This window comes from Oculina patagonica, chromosome 6, assembly GCF_052425735.1.
Source record: "Oculina patagonica isolate OP01 chromosome 6, crgOcupat, whole genome shotgun sequence".
In the NCBI taxonomy this organism is placed as follows: Eukaryota; Metazoa; Cnidaria; class Anthozoa; order Scleractinia; family Oculinidae; genus Oculina; species Oculina patagonica.
Window position 1 is genome coordinate 7,607,458 of NC_135763.1, and position 18,945 is coordinate 7,626,402.

Genomic DNA, 18,945 nt, shown 5'->3' on the forward strand with positions numbered 1-18,945 from the left:
GTAAGGCCCTTGGTCAGGCTACAACGACAAATAAATGCCACAATTGCAAAGAATGAACGTCAAGGAAAATGTCCTTGTTTTCAACGTTCTTCAGTACACTTCCCACGAATCAACCATTAACGAGTTACGAGCGCGTGACCTACGACTGGAAAAAAAAAAACATATTAAGAACTTTTAGAAAGTCTATTAATTTGATTGGCTAATGATTGCAATACACATGCTGAACTTTTTTCGCAAGTTTTCGCAACACTAGGCCCCATCCACATGCGTTTTCGCCTATCGTCCACACTACAACGATCGAAAACACTCTCTTGCGTTTACCCTACACAAAAACGCTGACGCCACGAAAAAGAACGCAACCGTGACAAAAAGACGCCCCCACGATGTTTGTGGAGTCTCTCTCTTTCAACGAGACTGGAACGGAGTTACGTCAGCGTTTTTGAAAGCCCCCGTTTTAGACGTCCTCACTGAAACGATAGGGCTCCGTTTTCAAATGTCTCCACTTTGAACAGCGTCTTCAAATGTATGCGTTTGTGATTGTTGCAGTGTGGACAATACGCGAAAACGCATTAACAAAAACGCGTCAGTGTGGACGGAACCTTAATTTTCCACTACAGGTAGTCCCTCCTTTTTCTCAAGATACGTTGCGTGGACGAGCACGAGAACAGGCAAGAAAATCACTTTGCACGTGAGGATACACGACGCGTACGCGCCTACTCGGGAGATGTGATTTTCGCGCGCGCTAGCCTACTTCCTTGCACCTCGCTCTATTTACCACTCTATTCTCTCTCACAGAGCTGCTACACGACCATTGAGAAATGTAATTTATTTTTCATCCTCCTTTTCTTATTTACATTTCTACAGAGAAATTACTAGACACAACCCTACATACAATCCACAACACATAGGTCATTGCAAACCTAATGGTATCTGCTGTACAGCAATAAATAAGTCCTCTCTTTGCTTTAAAGTATGTTAACGTATTTCATCACTATACAATATGTACAGAACGTGGAATGAAGGGAAGACTTCACACATTGGATAAAACAACCTTACTCCGTCCAAAAACCTTTTACGATCCATTCTACAGCACTAAAGCAACAACAAAAACACGCGAAAGGAAGGGAGGTTTGTATGAACAACAACAAGAAAGCAATCTCATTTGACATTATCCGTGTGTGCCAGAGCCCTGTATTGAACGCGCAAAATCTGGCCACTTTATTCGCCCGTGACCATGGTCATCTCGCAGAGTTTGAAACGCTCTTACACTGTTCTTGCTCGCTGTATAATAATTTTCTACTTAGCTGACATGCCTAACAGTAACCTGTTCCAGGCGTTTGTTTAGTTCAATTGGGGAGCAACGCCAAAAAGTACGGCTAGTGGAAAAAATGGGGCGAGGGATTCGCCGATCAACTAACCAAACTCTTGGAACAGGCTAGTTTAACAGCGGTTGAACTTGAGAGCTTGTGCCACCCTCATGTCATTTCTGTGTGGTTTGTACGGCGGAAGATCTTTATGAAAGACAACAGCGATCCCTCAGCAATGATTTTAAATAGAAATAATGAAAAAAATGTATTCAGACTGTAAGCAGCCTCTTCGCATTCTACGAAACAGAGAGAATGTTTACAGTCGCGTCTATTAACCACGAGCCCTTCCGCGCGTTATAGGAACACGTTGGTTTCCTCGATTCAAATCTGCAGTGCTGTCGCTTTATCGACTGATGATTTCTCCACTAGACAAGGAAGGCAATTCGTGTCATAATGGCGGTGTTTCTCAGTACATTATCTTGTGTGAAGCAGGTTCCTGGTAGAGGAATGTTGGTTGGTCTGCGCTTGTCTTGTCCCTGAACCAGAAGGACTCTAAACAAAGAATTAGTTTGACAATGTTAGCTTTGAACGTAGACAAGATGCCTTTCTAGTCCTTAAAGTTTCGTTTACTACGAATCGTCGTTCAAGAACGCCAAAAGTTTCCCAAAAAAAACATGGACACTTTACTTTGAGGGATCTCAAAAGAGCTCACATGTGCCGCAAAAATAATAAACTCTATTTCGCATGACGCCATAAGTATACGTCATGTTGCATAGCAACTAACGAAAACCGAGGGCTCAAATCAAAGAGATGCGATTTGGGTAAAAAGAGTACCGGTGCTTGCTCAACAGATTGCGCTCATCTATATACCTGTTGTGTTTTTCGGAATCCACTGCTATTCATTCTTGGTTTCTGTGAAATCCCTTTGGTGATTTCCTCTTGGGCTGTAGAAAAACACAAACAATTCAAACAATTAAATCCCAGCATTACGCCTTTCCTATTAAAATGCTTAAAATATCAAATTAATATATATTGTCAACTCAATGCCACAGACGTCAAGACACCTAGGGGTAATTTCCAGAGAAAACACACATCCAAGGACATCAATTTATCTTAATGCCACTGACATCAAAAGTATTACACGCACCCCACTTCCCCCCCCCCCCCCTCCCCCTCCCCCCCCAAACTGTTAAACTTTAGTATACTTCTAATACCTTTTAACCTTTCGTTCAAACGATCCAAAGACTGCAGCAACCTCTGTTCCTCCATCGAGAGAGCACTTGGACCTAACCAAGTATAGACAACAAATGGCTCAGTTAGAATCCAGTCTAACAAAACAATGAAACATATTGACTTTATGAACAAACGCATCACTGAGTGTCATCGCTGCTGTAAACCGTCAACTTTCTTATACTGAGAGGGATACGGCCAATAACAGTAAGTCGTACCCCAGTCGTACGGTGCGTGTGTAATTGCCGCCAAAACTGCCACTGGCAAATGTTTGAGAACCTTTACTTTTAAACCAAACATTTACCCAATTAGCCGAGAGGGACGGGGAGAAAACGAGGACGGAGAGCACAGCAACGAGAGATGGAATGCAAGGAGGCACAGAAGCAAAAAAGAGAGCAGATGGAGGAGGGACAGCGTCCATCCAGCCAACAAGCTCCACGAAAGAGCCACCGCGACAAACCAAATGGGGACTGGAGGGAGAGTGCCGAGATATTCAACCCAGCCCTGCTTTGAACATGGAATTGTACGACAATGCACATAGAAAATTTTATAGTTGTTATCGCCGGAATTTCGACCAATTTGTGTAACATCCTATTGTTTTGCCCCTGTAGTTTTGGCAACCATTTTATTACAACCTTCTCCTGTGCATTCGTCACGTTAGAAACGAGAAGAAACCTGGGCCGAGCCGTATCTGGCAGCCGCTGGTGGGACCGCTACTGGGTCAATATGGCTTCTCATCTTCGTTTTGTCTCCAGTAACACTCGCACAAGCTAATGAAAGATGAGACTGTGTGCCTAAATCGCAGTGGCTACTAGCGACTCCTTCTCGGGTGGAAGCTAAAATCTTTTGATGAGAGATTAAAGCCTACTGCCTCGGGAGGGGTGACGCGAATAGAACACGCGCCTTAGTCACCCTCCATCTCGCGATCAAAACCGTCTAAGGAAAAGCGCCCGAGCTAGTTCGATAATGATGTATTTCACAGGCATGTTTATTTATGAACTGACCTGCTCTGCCACTCATCATAGCTTGATATTGGTGGTGAGGAGACAGCTCAGCGAATGCATCTGGTTGGTGTTTGTGAAACATTTCTTTCTCTGAGGCCATCATTACAGCTTGCATTTCCGCTGGCGACAATGGCTGTGGGGCTACAATAAAACACGCCACATTACTAACAGTTAAAAGTGCAAAGGAGGAGTGAGGGAGAGAAAGAAAGATGGGCTAGTTGTTATTTCTTGCTGTCTTCACGCCTCAACAGCTGGTGTATAAAAAATGACTCCGCCAAACAAGCGAGTATTTCACATGTACAAAAAAACTGAGAATTTGTACTATTCCTGCACTTTGAGAAGAAGAAAGAGGAAGAAATCAAGAAGACAAAAAGAAATCGAAATCAAGGTACATGACGCAAAGGGCATCTTCGGTGGGAACGCACTTACCTCTGCTTGATATTGAAGCAGTAGGTCCCGCCTGGCTTGGCGAAGGATTATATTCATGCTGTCTCGGCAATGGCGGTCTGCCGTTTTGGCCATGAGCGTGTTTTTGCGGACGTCTGCTTCTCGAAGCACGGTGCTGCAACAATGGCGACCTCTTGAACGACAAGCTGTCCGAAGAGCTGTCTCTCCTAAGGACCTCGTGAGAGCCGTACCGACGAAGACCCCCAATGGTGCTTCCCCCAGTCTGAGGTGGGACCCCAAGGTTCTGCCCATTAAACAACTGGCTACCTCGTGAATTTTGCTGTGGTACAGCATGCGGATTGAAAACCTGCTGTATTGAGCTGGAGCGCGTTTTGGAACGCCGCACATCAACCCTGTTCACACAGGAGTCTGACCCGACGGACTTGGTGTTTCCTCCATGAAGGTACGATCGGACATGGGCCCAAAGGTGATTGATTTCATCATCTGTAGGTGTCTTGTCCAAAGCTATGGACCTTTTTAGATCGCTGTCCTCCCGTTCATAAAGTGTGCTGGCCCTCGCCTGTAATGGCCTCTCTCGCTCTTGGCTTGTTGTAGCGGCACTTGTTGGATGACCGACCGTTGACGTAGGATATTCGTGCCTTCTGTCCTCGTAAACGAATTGCTGGTTCATAACTGGTTCATAACCGGATTTTTGTACAACCCCTTTTGTTGCATCACTGAGTCCTGTTTGAACAGTCCTCTTAGCAAGTGGTTTACCACTGTTGGGATATCCATCACACCCTGGTTGGTAATTGCCATCATCGACAAGATCCAACTTAACGCTGATGCCAGTAGGAGGTCTGCCACTTCTTGATCCAGCTGATCCCACCCGGGGATGATGTACTCTTCGATTGGAAGTGTCTTGTGGTTTAGGGTGATGTTCAGCTACAATCCCTTCCTCCTTATCAGTCCCACCACAGACTGCAGGCTCCTGCTGCGTCTTCCTACCATCACCAAATTCCAGCTTCAGCGAATTTAGAATCCGCTGGTGCTGTTCCTGGGCCGCTGTAGTTCTTGTTCTCATGCTCATCATCTCCATGTTGCGCTTGATGCTTTCGATAATACCATCATGATCATTGCTGTCATTTTTCTCGCTGCTGTTTGCTCGCTTGGAATGGGTTCTTCCTGTTCCATTCCTGCTATGTTCTGTTCTTTTTGAACTCGAGTTCTGCCTTTCGACTGCACGTTCTGTCGGGCTATTTCTGTTATTTGTGCTTGCATTTGTAGTTTTCACCGAGTGACCACTATCAGATACAGCAGAATGGTTATGGTTTGCTTTGCGTGGACGAACAGAAACTTGCTTTCTGTGGAGAACACCTGGATGAAAGCGACTTTTGCCTGACTTCTTTGTAGCTGGAGGTCTTGGAATCAAAGATCTGGTGGATCTACTTGTAGTACTGGATGAGGCAGAAGATGCCGTTGACGATGGTGAAGTGATCTTTTGGCGGGATGACAAAGCCTTGTTTGTCTCGTTCTTGGTTTCAACCCACTGACTCCCTCCATCTTTCAGTCCAGCATTCCCGGCAGTTTGACTGTTTAATGCATAGCCCGTGTTCACTGTAGGAGGTGATGCTGCTACATCTAGAGCAGCAATCCCTTGTGGATCAATCGGGTAGGCAACTTCTCGGCCTTCAAGACGATAATTTGTTGCGGGTAAGTGAGAAGTTGGTGGAATCGGCGAATTTTCAATTTGCTGCGGTTGGTGAGGTGGTTGTTGATAAGCTGTGCCTGCTCCTATTAACGAAGACCCAGCATTGGTGTAAAACGGATAAGGGAAGTTGGGATGGAAAGTTCCCTGTGAAGGAACATGGGCACCGCTGTATACCTGTGTACCGTGATGGTAAAAATGCGGAGATGTCGTTGCTGGAGAAATTGCACTTGTGTTGAATGGGTGATGATGCTGGTACCCAGATGTAACAAAAGAAGGGTTTGTGATATATCCTGGCTTGGAATATACAGGTTCCCTCTCTTCCAAACCACCACCGCTGGACGAAAACGTTTCAATAGGCTCTTCTGCAGTGATTTCGGCAGTGCTTTGCACGTACCTTTCTAAAGAATCTTTCACCGACGAGGAAGACAAAGAAGCAGTCCAATTTACCGCACTGCTTTCCTCGTATTGCAAGTCATCTTGATCCTTTGGTGGACCATTCACTGAACGATCATCTTCTTCGTCTAAGCTATCCTTTGCAACCTCCAAACTGTCATTAAGCTCTAGATCACTAACGACATCAGCTTCTTCTTTCTGTTCAGCTATTTCTTTAACACGATTCTCTTGGTTTGAAGAAACTACTACTAGTGTCTTCTCCGGTTTGGTTACTGGACTTTCCAAAGGAACTGGTTTTGCTCTTGGGTAGTCACAATGAATCACAGTTGCAACAGAAGTCTCTTTTCCAAAGGTATTATTTACACTGGACGCTGAGCTAGAGCTATTTTGCTCAGTCCCTGTTTGAGACACAGATTTGCTTGCCTTCTGACTACTTCCCAAGTGCCCTAGTGTCGACGAAGAGCTTGAAGATGGCATGTTGTAGTAGCTGTTGGCATTACGAGCATACAACATGGTGTAAGCTTTGGTACTTTGCTTCTCTTGAGTAACAAGCTGCCCGGTGACACCATCATCAAACTCGATACTGTCAGAAAACGTGACTTTTCTTTTACCAGCAGATCTAGTTCCTTTACCTCCTCTGCTTATTATTCCAGTCCTAGAAAAGGCTCCTGATTCCTGCTCTTTTCCAGGCCCTGTCGCTTGAGGGATTTCATCTAGGCTATCTAAGCTTGTAACACTCCCTGCTGGTGAGTCTCTTCCCATGATGCAGGGCAGAGCCCCTTCAGGGGGTTCCTTTTGAGACTCCTCATTGATAAAAGCAAGCTTTGGCCCTCTTTTAGCAATAGCATCAGCCCGCAACTTTTCTTGCTGGGCCATTGTCCATGTATCAGGAACTTGACCATTTTCCATTCCATCGCTAATCTTTTCATCAGTTTCATAATGCCCTGTGTGCTGAAAGGCTGATGGTGCCGCATACGGGTCAATGGCAGGCTGCATGGAATATAGTCTGTCTTCATTCATTGCATATAAAAAACCACTGTTTGTGTGGTTGATGGTCAAATCTTTGTATCTGCTTTGAAAGTCGTAACTGCCTGGCATTTCATTTCTCCAAACTTCTGAACCAGCTTGTTGGGGTCTTATTGTCGTCTGTGGAGCACTGTATGGCATCTGCTTCCCATCCTTTACTTCCACCACGTGACCTCTCACTACATAGCGACCATCACGCACAACTGGAATTGGCTCTATGGTAAAAAAAAGGTGTAATTTACATTTAATTATATTATGGAGAGTGATAAGTACCCAGCGTGATCAATCAATGAAACTGACAACCAATAATAATCGATGGCAATCAATATCAATCAATAACAATTAAACGATTGATATCGGAAATTGATGGCCAAAAAATGCATGGCAGTGTTGCCAGGATTATTGTTCGAAAACAGTCTGCTTGACAGAAAGCGATAGTCAATAGTCGAAGGCCATCAATGCCAATCGATGACAGTCGAGGACTCATCATTGGTCATTGATTGGCCGATAACAATTAACTAATTGCCATCGATTGGATTTCTGATTATCAATTGTCATCTATTAATCATGCTGGGTACAAAGTACTACAGAAAGGCAATATATTCAGACATATTTTTATAGTTGAGACCAAGTAACTGCAAACCCTTTTCATGATCAATTTAGGCACTGCACGGAAATACCCTTTTTAAAACAGCTTTTCAAGCACCACTAGATGTATGTCAAGTCGACCACCAGAGCCAACCTTTGCTATCAGTATTCAGCACAATAACTTTTTAAGTCAACCGACCATGAGTGCTAAGGTGACCCCTCTCAGTATGCATTTGTGTCCAACAATAAATTGCCAAGTGGGTACTGTGATGAGCAGTAATGGCAGACAACAACAAACTTGTAACATCTGGCAACCTTTCTTGTCACATGACTTACTCGTTACATGTACATGACCTTTAACACACCAACCCCCCAACCCACCCTCCTTAATTTTAGTGACTGTGCAAATGTTTAAAACAATTTCAACTTATTTTTTGACTGCAAGACAGTTCTTTCTTTCCCTTTTTTATCTCTTCAAAGTGTTGAATCACAATGCATGCAAATTGGAAGGCAGGAAACACCAAGCATTTGTCCCAGATCCTCTTAATAAGAGCTGCATTTTTCCCAACAAACTCACACTGACAAGTAATGATGTTAGTAAGCCTTAGCACTATGTTAACTGTACCTTTATCAGTCCCATTCACATGATCATGAGGTTTAAGTTTTTTCTTGTGTACTGTGTCTTTTTGAAATCTTTGTGTTGCCTCTTGCTGCTCTTGTTTTCTCTTGGCTAATGCCTCCTCTCTTATCTGTTCCTCATAGTTTTGTTGTTCTTTTTTCTTTTCCTCAAGAGCTCTAGACACAATAAATATTCAACTTTTAACACCAAATACAATGTAATTCGCACTCTCTAGGTGTAGACTTAAACCAGAAGAACACTTCGTTTTAATGGGCCCATCTTTTAGAATCAGAAAATCAGTGCTCAGAATATGAAGAAAAAGGTCACAGGTCACAAACCCAGCAAGGTCAGTCCCAACCTGACAAATCAGGGCTGTCATAATTAAAAGTTTTTAAGCAGCCGTTTCATTGAAATTACCACCCGTAACATATCGATCTGCACGCAATTGTAACATAACACCAATTGACATCTTCACCTGTAATATAATACGTGAACTCAGCTGGCTGTAACAGGTGTTATGGGTTACAGTCCTTTATGACAGCCCTGCAAATTAACCTAAGCCAACGCACACAAGATGTTCTCAAAACGCTTGGTAAAGTGAAAAAGATTTGTGACAAAATAGCAGATGGAAGAACCACAAGCTGATTAACATCAGATGCATGTATGTGTCCAATGTTAAATACAGATGGGGACTACATGTATGAATTACCCTACATTTTCAACCATTTGTTGACATGTGTCTAAGCATACATGAAACCATGTGACAACACAGGACTTACTTTCCTGAAGAAGACTGTGATATACGATCAAAAACTTCCTTTGCTTTAAATTTCAATTTAAGTTAAATCAACCCAAGGTCTAGAATGAACGTACATAATCTAATGGTCAGGAAAATGCTGACAATTTAGAAAGGTCCATGTACCTAGTAAGTATTGACCTGTTACAATTCCTCAATTAATGACACCCTTCCTTTAAAAACTTATCTGGAACCCTATGAAGTAGCATTCAATTTTATTTTATAACAGTTTGCTCAAGTAATTAGATTGTTGTATTGTAAGCTGATGAATTTGACCGTGTTTTAAATAAAGATTATCCATCCATCCTAAGTACTTAGCATAATATTATCCTTACATGTACTTTCTCCTGCGATTTGTTTCCATGTATCTAGTAAGTATTGACCTGTTAAAATTCCTCATTGACACCCTTTAAAAACTTATCTGGAACCCCATAAAATAGCCTTCAATTTTATTTAATTTATAACAGTTTGTTCAAGTGAACACTTAGCATTTCCTTACTTTCTTCTGCGATTTGTTTCCTTTGATAGTTCCTTGACTCTGTCACTTCTTGTCTTCAGAGAATCCTTTTGTTCTTCTTTCAACTTGTCCAGTTGGTCTTTTTGGATGGTTTTGAACTTATCACTACACAATTGTCAAGAAAAGTAAGTGCAAGCATTCTGGTACAAGTATAGAACGGCAAAGGTAACCAACATCTTGTTTCATCTTACAGTATCATATTATTGATGTGCAGACAGAATAAACAATCTTTAGAATAAACAGTCTTTAGTATAAACAATCTTACCTAGAATAAATAATCTTAGCATAAATAATCTTTCCAAATGCAAATTGCATGAAGCTGTTTTTAATGATATTCCTCAACAATAGCCTCCATTGCAAACTGGTTCAGTCCAATATAGTGGAACCCAATTAATCAGGTAATCAATGAGCCACAAATATCTGGCTCTATTAACAGAGTCCCTGTATTAAAAAGATTCTTTAAATACGAAAATGACTGACTGAGCATTTGCTGAGCCAAAATAGAGTGTATGGTTGGAAGCTAAAATTTCAGAGCTCTTGCCATCTGGGCGAGTGACCTTCAAATTGCACTCACCCAGTATACTCCATTAAAAAAGGAAAATTTAGCCCCCTCCCCCCACAAATAAACAAACATTTGAGTGAAGCCACTTTTAAATTTATCTACGAGATTCATAATAGCCGATTCCCTCTATAGCGCGCGCCTGCAGGGAATCACGGTAATTGAATTCATCAAACCATGCGCGAGACTTGACAACGATGCACGTTGCCAGGTCTCGCGCAAGATTTGATGAATACAATTACCATGATTCCCTGCAGGCGCGCGCTATAGAGGGAATCGGGTATTGCCCAGCTGATAATAACTCATAATTGATCCATGTGCAAGACCGCAGGATCGTCTGCGCAAAGCTCTTGGACGAGCATATTGTATATGTCAAGGGGGGATTTCTGCTGATGTACGGTGTCTTCCATGTTGTCTATTTTTCCAATGGTTAACGTTTTTTCCAGTCTCCAACGATTAGATAACATAGATTAATAGCAAGACACAAGCGGCAACTCTATGTGAATGCCACTGCACTACAGCAGCGATGTTGCAAATTGGTGGTTGTTGTGATTTGACGTGAATTTGATGTGCAAAGGCATGAGTGTGCCAACTTTTTGGAGATTTTTTTAACACCAGTTTGCACACTTTAATTTGTCACATAAAGGCAATGTTACAGTACAAGTACCATGAGCTATTTGTACTTCTCAGTTTTTGTATTATTTGTACTCCACTGAGAGAAGTAAAAAAATAGTAATTACTGGATTGGAAGTGATGAATAGAGCGCTTTTCACTTGAGTGTCGAAAGTTAATTGCGTTTCCTTTGGTTCTGAATTGCTACGCTTAGTGATTGGCTTAAAGATTTCGTGCCACTTTCTCAGCCAATCAGGACGTTTTCTCGCGCTTCGTGCCAGCTACATGTATTTGCTTCGAGTTTTGATTGGTTCACTGGATTGTCTGTGTCCTTTGTGATTGGCCAGAGTAATTACTTTGGTTTTGGTTTTATGACACTCAATTGAAAACTGCCCTATAATGTTACAAATCATATATTTGGTACATATGGAAAGAGAAAATAAAAGAGAATGAGTTCATTACAGTTTTAAATCGAATACGGCAGTTAAAAAAACACATAAAAAATCCAGGCTCCAGTGGGTTTTCAACACTACATTGAGCTATATTACACGCTGGTGCCTTAATTTATTTTCTGGCTTTCTTCCAAGTTCACACAAGATCTCATGCTCATCCTCTTTCGTTTATAAATGATGATTGATTGCCCAACTTGTAGCACAATGTTAACTTATCAAAGTAGATTGTTATTTTATAGCACTAGCATGAGTTCACACCCACAGTATTCATTATAATAACATTTGCAACAAACATAGCTTACCAAAATAATACACTTTCAGCTCATCAGTTATAAACGGAAGCGTTATCAACAGATCGAGCGAAAATAAAATTCATGTATTAAACTCCGAGCCGAGCTACTTCGAGCTCCCTAAACAGAAGGTAGGAATTCTACAAAAGGAAATGTAAAATGTAATGCTTGACATTGCTATATTAACCTAAAGTATACGCTTATAACTAAATTAAGATTTAAAGCTGAAACTTACAACGCGCTGGTAAACTGTCGATGTATAAAGGATACGAATAAGCGCCTTTTAACATGCTACATTCTCACAAAATCCACCGATGGTTGCAAGCAGAATGATTAAGCCATCCTCTGCAACGGGAACTCCGTGATTTCATTTAAATGAAGAATTATAAATGTGATTTGTAACTTTCAACTTTCGGCATATAAAGATCTTGGCAACAAGCAAAATAACTCGTCCTCTCTTCCCGCAAAGACCGCTGGGTATCACTCGGCCCAGCTTCCCACTCCATATGACATTTTTGTGGGGGAGGACGTGAAGAGACGAGGATCGAGGAGGGCCTGAAAAGTTCTCGTTTCGAAAACGTCTGGATTTACTGACCCTGCGTCTGAAAATTCTTAGGTGCACACAAGAATACCAAAGAAACATAAACAAAAGCATAAACAAGCTTTACAATAAGGGGTGTAGGGTGCGTGGGTTACTGTGGGGGGGGGGGGGGCTATAATCGAAAAGCTTATCTTCATAGGGGGGTGGGGGAGCTATTATTTAGGAATTTTTACGGCAAGTGTCTAGTCGACTGGCTTAAAGGAGAATGTGATACAATATTATATCCAGCTGTTCCCAGAAATCTCTGAGCATAGAACAAGGTACAAAATCCCATACACTGTCATTTCGTGTACATGTAATGTTTGCATTACTTTTAAAATGTCAGAAGCTGCCAGGAAATAAGTTTTTAATACATGTGAAGAAAATATTGCGCCAAATTTAAACACGCGAAAATCAATACCATATATATAATACCTATATCAAAACAATAAAAATTTTAAATGATTAAAAATGCAAATATCTACCCTTGAAAATACCTTTCGATCTTGTTTTCAAATAGCACCCTTCCTCTGATTTACTGTTTTCTTCAACTTAAAATTCAGCTAAAACCTCTTTAGCATAATCACCAAAGTTTCTGTTTGCAGGCTCCTTACAGTTACATTGAGCCCCCCAAGGGGGGGGGGGGGTATGGCTGCAAAACTGTTGTCCATGTATTTACATTATTTTCGCTTTCCCTTCAATAAAAAGCATTAGTTTATTTGGTGGGATAGGTGTTTTCACATTTCAATGTGTCAAACATCCCGTACGGGACGCAATCATAATAAAGCGTAAATGATTGTTGATGTTGTAATAGGGGGTGTTGTCCTACACAGGGTAGGCATTTTTAGTTTTTATTGTCCTAAACAGGGTCAGGGTTTCAAACCCCCAGCGGCACCCAGACCTTTGTATATTTCCAGTAGTTCCATGGTCTTTGACTGATCCAGACAAAATCTCAAAAAATTATTACACTTTGCGTTATTTTTTTTGCAATCGCAAAAATTAGTACTCGCGAAAAACTCGGCTCCCAAATTTTCGCAAAATTAAGTACATGCAAAAATTAGTAAGAATAAGGTATTACATGGTCAACAAGACCAACTTGCAGTGGTTGGAAGAAACTGTGGACCCCCTCCTTACTCTGGACCAACACATCCACCCAACTCATCTGGATCCAACTTGCAGCAACATTCCTTGAATGGTCAAAGAGTGACAAACATGAGTCAACTTGCGTGCAAATTTTATTTTAATCAAAGTGAATACAAGTTGTCCTGGCAAACAGAATTGCAAGTCGACACAAGTTAGGAAAAGATGGGAAACCATGTTTATTGAGTCAATACAAAGCAGGCACTTTTCTTATTAACTTTATTTACACCAGAAAACCAAATTAACAGCACTCGAATTAGTAACACTCTGAAAAATAATGAATATGCGAAATTAAAGGCCTTGAAGGTATTGAAGGCTTGCCCTCTTACATCACATCCTTTGCTGGCTGAAAAAAGAAAAAAACATAAAGAATGAGATATAAGTTAATTATTATTTTTCCCAAAGAAATTCTAAAAAATAATATTCCCCAATTAAAGCAAGACAACTAGGCAAAATAAAGCATTGTCAGCTTAAATAAATAGTTTGAACAACTGATTTTTTTTAAGGTTGGCCATACTGTTCACTGTGTCTTGCGTAAAAACACACTGCAAGGACCCCCAGGGGGGCTACTTGGGATTTCAAGTCACAGGGATGATAGAAGGATTTTTTTGGGCTCGAAATTTTCGATTCCAGGATTTATTTGGGTAGGAAAATTTGACAAGTATTTTTTTTTAATTTTATTAGGGATGTTTTTGGGTATTTAAAACAATCTGAAGATTTGTAGTAGTGCCTTGGCTGCATAGTTCTGTGAATAAAGTACAAACAAACGTGTTTTGCTGTTGATTTTTGAGGGGTCAATTTTTGATCTTTGGATTTTTTTGGGTTATGTTGGAAGCCCTACGGATTTTTTTGTTTTTTTGCCCCTATTCGATCATCCCCGTCACTTGAAATCCAGAGTACCCCCCCCCCCCTGGGCAAAGACCTGTCCTGGGTTTAAATCTTAACATGTTGATTCATAATCTCATACGCTTAACCAATGATAAGTAAGGAGATACAGGACTATGATCATTCCTATCCATGCCTTAATTTGTATCTACATCTGGACCAACTGCAGCTGTTCTTCTTAGAGAGTTGCTCGCCTTAAACAGATAATAGCCAGTTGTACAACTCAAGTTGTAAATACACCTACAATATTAGCACAGTTTATTTCTGGCCAACAGAATGTGTTCCATCTCAAAAATAATTATCCACACCCTTTCATTCGAAAGTTTTTGGTTTGAGCCCCACCTCCCACTGAAAATTCCAGTTCAGCTTCTTACTTTCCTTCAAAACTTTAATTAGCTTTTGAAAACCTCTCCTCCTCCTCAAAAATTTCCAACGACCTTCCTTGGTTTTGGGTACGGATATTTTCTGCAACTGCACCACTGCATAAAACATATGCATGCCCAGTTTAAAAATAGAGGTAGGCTACCTGCTTCTTGAAAAAATAAACCAAAGCACCAGGTATAAGCAGACAGAAGATTACTGCATTACGGACACTGCGAGGCTTAAACTTGAAGAACATGTCTGTGTTTTCTCTAATCCAACCAAATTTTTCAATGGCTGGATCTTTCTGTAAAACAAAAAATGGTAAAAGATTTAAGAAAAACCTTCAATTCTAAGTGTATAAATTGAAGGCCTTGGTGCAAAAAGGGCGGAAGTGATTTGGGCTTGAAATGAACATTGCCAAAACAACGCCAAAATTCGCCTGCGGGTTTGATGACATAAGTGAAACATTGTAATGAGTTTATTTTCACCGGCTTTTGCTCTGTTTCTGAGAAATAACATGCAAAAAACTAAGTTTATACAGTCAGCATCTTTAGTAGTTTCTTTGTTAAAATGGAACAAAGAAACTTCAAAAAAAACGCCGACTTGGAAAACAGAGTTTTCTGCATACTTTATTCCTTTAAAACGAAGCAAGAACCAGGGGAATTAAATACAATACAATGTTTCACATACGTAAACAAACCCACATGTGAAATTTGGAGTCGTTTGAATGTTCTTTTTAGTTGAAAATCACGTCCGCCCTGTTTGCACCGAACCCTTCAATTGAGGGATGTATCAAAGTTTAATGACCATAGTATTTTCTTTCTAATCTAAAATTAATTTAGATCATGTAAAGTTCTATAATCTAATCTTTTAATTCCACAAAGCTATACTTTTCACATGTTGTACCGGTAGTTGTAAGGAAACATTACTCTGCAAATGTTACAGTTGATTTAGTACTTCTTTTCAGAGAAAAAGCATTTTGAAAGTGGTGAAATATGGTGATGTGGTTGGTTTTGATCCTAAACATTGAGTAGTTATAAACTGTTTTGGTTTCAAGCTAAATTTTTCAATTAAAATTACCGGTAACAATTATGATACTTTGCCCCCAAGGATGTGATTTGTAAAGTACCGGTATATACAGTATAGTGGTGTCGATAGTATGCGATTATTCCCGGCGTATCTAATCGAACAAAATCAAACTAAAAATCAATCGAACCTAATCCAACACCAATCGTTCGATTGGGTTTGGTAATCAAACAAAATCGAACATCTATTTTGCTGTGAGTTTGATTTTCGAACCAGTCAAACTCAATCGAACACAAACAAATTCAATCTGACTCTACCTTATTATAGGAATATAACGAATCATTTTAACAATGCGAACAAAGTTTACGCGTAATTAAATTAACACGAATTTGAGAAAAGTTCTGGTTAAATGCTTACAGTAAACAAGTTTACATCAATAAAATTAACGCGAATTTTTGAAATTCGCGTTAATAACGTGTATCGTTAATTTTCTATAATAAAGTATTTTGTTTGGAATCCGTCTCTTGAAAAGTAAATCACGCAGGACTAGTGAGTAGGACGGTGCACCGTCCAAATGTCCGCAATATAAACAAACAGGAGTTCGGTTATGGAACATTCAATTGAGTACGAATGTCGACTGTTCGGTAATGGAAAGTTCAATTTTGTTCGATTGTCAACTGTTCGGTTATCGAACATTCGATGGACCAAATTTTATTGTGAGTTTGATTATGGTCGATTACTGAACCCAATTGAACGATTGGTGTGCGATCTCCACTTGGTTACAAAATTTATTGTAGAGCTGTTGTCTAGATGCTTAAACATCAGTGGTCTGTTTACGAAAAAGATAGCAATCCATTGCACACAATTAACGTTTTAATTGGTCAACCTTCTTCCAAGTGGCCTGGTTCAAGTTGCTGCACTGTAATAATCAGCAATCATACAATCAGAAACGATAATATTAGAACACTGATTGTATGGAACATTGGATGTGAAATACAAACAATGTTCCAGGTTGATTGTAGCAAATGAAAACTGAGATATCACCTTACTGCATTTTTAAGTTTGATTTTAAATTAGCAGTTCTTGTTGTTCTGTGATAACATCATCAATTTTGTGACTTCTGTGGTTCACGTAATCTTAGATGCGCGTATTAGCCGAGACAACCTTAACATGAGATGTCTGCCCAAAAGCAGATTTATTTTAAAGTGAATTAGAAAAGAGAGCCCATCAGATGAGTCTCAAAACATATGAATTTATTCGTTCTTAAGAAAAAGTAAATTAAGACAGTTTAACAGAGGAGTGATTCAGATGTTACTTACAAGAAGAGCAGCGCATTGTTCGGGAGGCTTCCACTTCCCAGTGGCCTTGTAGTAAGCGGCAAATTTTTCCTAAGAAAGAGTTCATCGACGAATAAGCGGGAACTACAAAGATTGTCGGAGAAAAGCTTGATGAAAAGGGAAACTTTCTGAGTGTTAATAATCAACTATACCTTCATTTTAAGACTTTCTTGGGTCGGATTTGGCCCGTGTGGATATTCCCATCTCCAGCGATCCGCCATCTTGAATCAACTCCAGTACTCTCTAGTGCCAGACTCCGTCGGTCGTATTGCCAGCCCTCATGTCGTTTTTTATTGCAGGGGAGGGAAGGGGGAGGATCATGAAAGTGGTTCATGACATTTACATATTTTTTTAAATAAAAAATGTAAACTGCGGGTGCAGCTGAGGAACACTCACTGTCCGAGGAGGGTGAGGGGAGTGAGAAAATGGTTGATTTATGGAGCCTTTATGGTGTTCCAGAAACCAGGGCCATACCTAGCCCCCGCCAGGAAAACTAAATTTGTAACATAGCGTTTGATTTTGTGGGGCTATTTCTTGTAGCCATAGTGGAGTTTGCCCCAGTGGAGTTTAGCGGAGTTTGCCCCCGCAGACAAAAAATCCTAGGTACGGCCCTGGAAACTGTGCTAGCAACCAGCATATACATTTTATGAGTCCCTCGCTTCTGCCATGCCTGGGGTTTGGGCTGAACTAATTATAAAGAAATAGGCGAGTCCACAAAGGAATACATTTCATTGCCCGATCTTCACACACACTTTTGGCAACAGCAATTTCATCATTGGGTTGTGCCATTTTTTGCTTCGCACGTTGCCTTATTAATTAACATCTTGTATCTCTTCTTTCTGATAGGGTGCAGTGGCAATACTAGGCTAGTTTCTGTTTCTGTAATGCATTTTTTGGAAGTGGGTTTTCACCCTGAAACACAATCCCCAACCTGGATGACTAGGGGCTGTCTGGGCTCTACTCTTTGACCAATCCAGGTGATGGTTTAAAGACCTGCCAGGGGTTAAAGTCCCTGTCAGCACAGCTCTTTAATAGGTCAATGAGACACAAGGGTCAGCCCACTGAAGGCAACAAAAGAAACCATATGAAAAATATCAGGTAGATGCTCCTTTGTACAAGGGTAGCAAAGGGTTTAAGCACGACATGTGAAAAGGGCAAAGATTAGACCATGACGCGTGAAAATAGCCAGAAAAGACATGTGATTAGTGAGATCTGTTGTTAAGTATATGTGAAAAGCGAATTTGGTTACAAGCCACCCTATACAACATAATAAACCACCTGAAAGTATTTGGTCAGTAGCTTTTATTTGAATGGTCACACAGTTGGATTACATCTACAGTCCTCAGGGGCAGATCCAGGATTTTTTTAGGAGCTAGCCTGGGGTGCACCTCTAAGGAATGGCTTTACTGACTGGTGATGTAAACAAATTTTAAAAGCGGATATGAAAATGAAGGCCATCTCAGGGAGGAGTGTGCACCCCCTGCACCCTCCCCCTAGATCTGCCCCTGGTCCTAAAAAAAATTGCATGAAAGGACTGCTCAATAGCCTTCATTTGAATGGTCACAGGTATAATGGTCACGCACACACTTCAAAGTTAAAATCAGCATACAGCATAATAAACAGCAGTACCATACAAAAGAAGTGCTTTAAGTAGCTTTCAATGCAATGGTCACACGTTGGGTTCCATTCACAGATGTAGAATTTCGAACCACTTTTTGAAGCATTATAAACAGTACCACATGTAAGTTACAGCTCAAGAGCATTCAAGGTCTATGATACAATAGCCAAGGCTGTTTATCTGCAGACTCCAGGGCCATAGGCAGGGGATGCTATGGGTGTGTTTGCACCTCCCCCCCCCCCCACACACACACATACACAGACCACAAATGCCTGCGCAATCAGGGAGTGAGGGTTTGACAATTTGATTTTTCGAAAATTTCTGAGGAAGAATACCACAAGAAACCCTGAGACGCTCATACCTACGGTGCTCGCACCCATCCATGCAAAATCCTGCCTACGGCCCTGGACTGGGTACTAGTTACACCCGCTACCTCCCTCTTCCCAATCTCCCCATGTTTGGTACTGAAATTGTGGTGGAGAGAGGAGGAGTCTGAAGGGGCAAA

The 18,945-nt window shown here is 40.9% G+C and overlaps 2 protein-coding genes across 2 annotated transcripts; both read right to left on the minus strand.

Annotated features, from left to right (window-relative positions):
• Positions 1–817: 817 nt before the first annotated feature.
• LOC144658918 (uncharacterized) lies at positions 818–11,968 on the minus strand. The gene is made up of 8 exons (XM_078519419.1): positions 11,762–11,968; positions 9,561–9,683; positions 8,272–8,441; positions 3,971–7,273; positions 3,542–3,682; positions 2,522–2,593; positions 2,178–2,251; positions 818–1,859 (listed from the first exon to the last, which is right to left on the minus strand). The coding sequence occupies exons 1-8, from the start codon at positions 11,779–11,781 to the stop codon at positions 1,782–1,784; spliced, it is 3,981 nt and encodes a 1,326-aa protein (XP_078375545.1). The 5' UTR covers positions 11,782–11,968; the 3' UTR covers positions 818–1,781.
• Positions 11,969–13,416: 1,448 nt separating this feature from the next.
• On the minus strand, positions 13,417–17,083 carry LOC144657565 (uncharacterized). The gene is made up of 4 exons (XM_078517910.1): positions 16,975–17,083; positions 16,805–16,873; positions 14,623–14,763; positions 13,417–13,557 (listed from the first exon to the last, which is right to left on the minus strand). The coding sequence occupies exons 1-4, from the start codon at positions 17,041–17,043 to the stop codon at positions 13,537–13,539; spliced, it is 300 nt and encodes a 99-aa protein (XP_078374036.1). The 5' UTR covers positions 17,044–17,083; the 3' UTR covers positions 13,417–13,536.
• Positions 17,084–18,945: the final 1,862 nt, after the last annotated feature.

Bases quoted from the DNA above. Each gene is read 5' to 3' on its own strand.
- LOC144658918 (XM_078519419.1), bottom strand. From the start codon at position 11,781: ATGTTAAAAGGCGCTTATTC. The intron at 7,274-8,271 runs GTACAGTTAACA...TTTTTACCATAG, and splicing joins TGTGAATGGGACTGATAAAG to AGCCAATTCCAGTTGTGCGT. The intron at 2,252-2,521 runs GTATTAGAAGTA...GTTTTTCTACAG, and splicing joins TTTGAACGAAAGGTTAAAAG to CCCAAGAGGAAATCACCAAA.
- LOC144657565 (XM_078517910.1), bottom strand. From the start codon at position 17,043: ATGGCGGATCGCTGGAGATGGGAATATCCACACGGGCCAAATCCGACC. The intron at 14,764-16,804 runs GTAAGTAACATC...TTTGTTTTACAG, and splicing joins AACAATGCGCTGCTCTTCTT to AAAGATCCAGCCATTGAAAA. The intron at 13,558-14,622 runs GTAGCCTACCTC...TTCTTTTTTCAG, and splicing joins TTTATTTTTTCAAGAAGCAG to CCAGCAAAGGATGTGATGTA.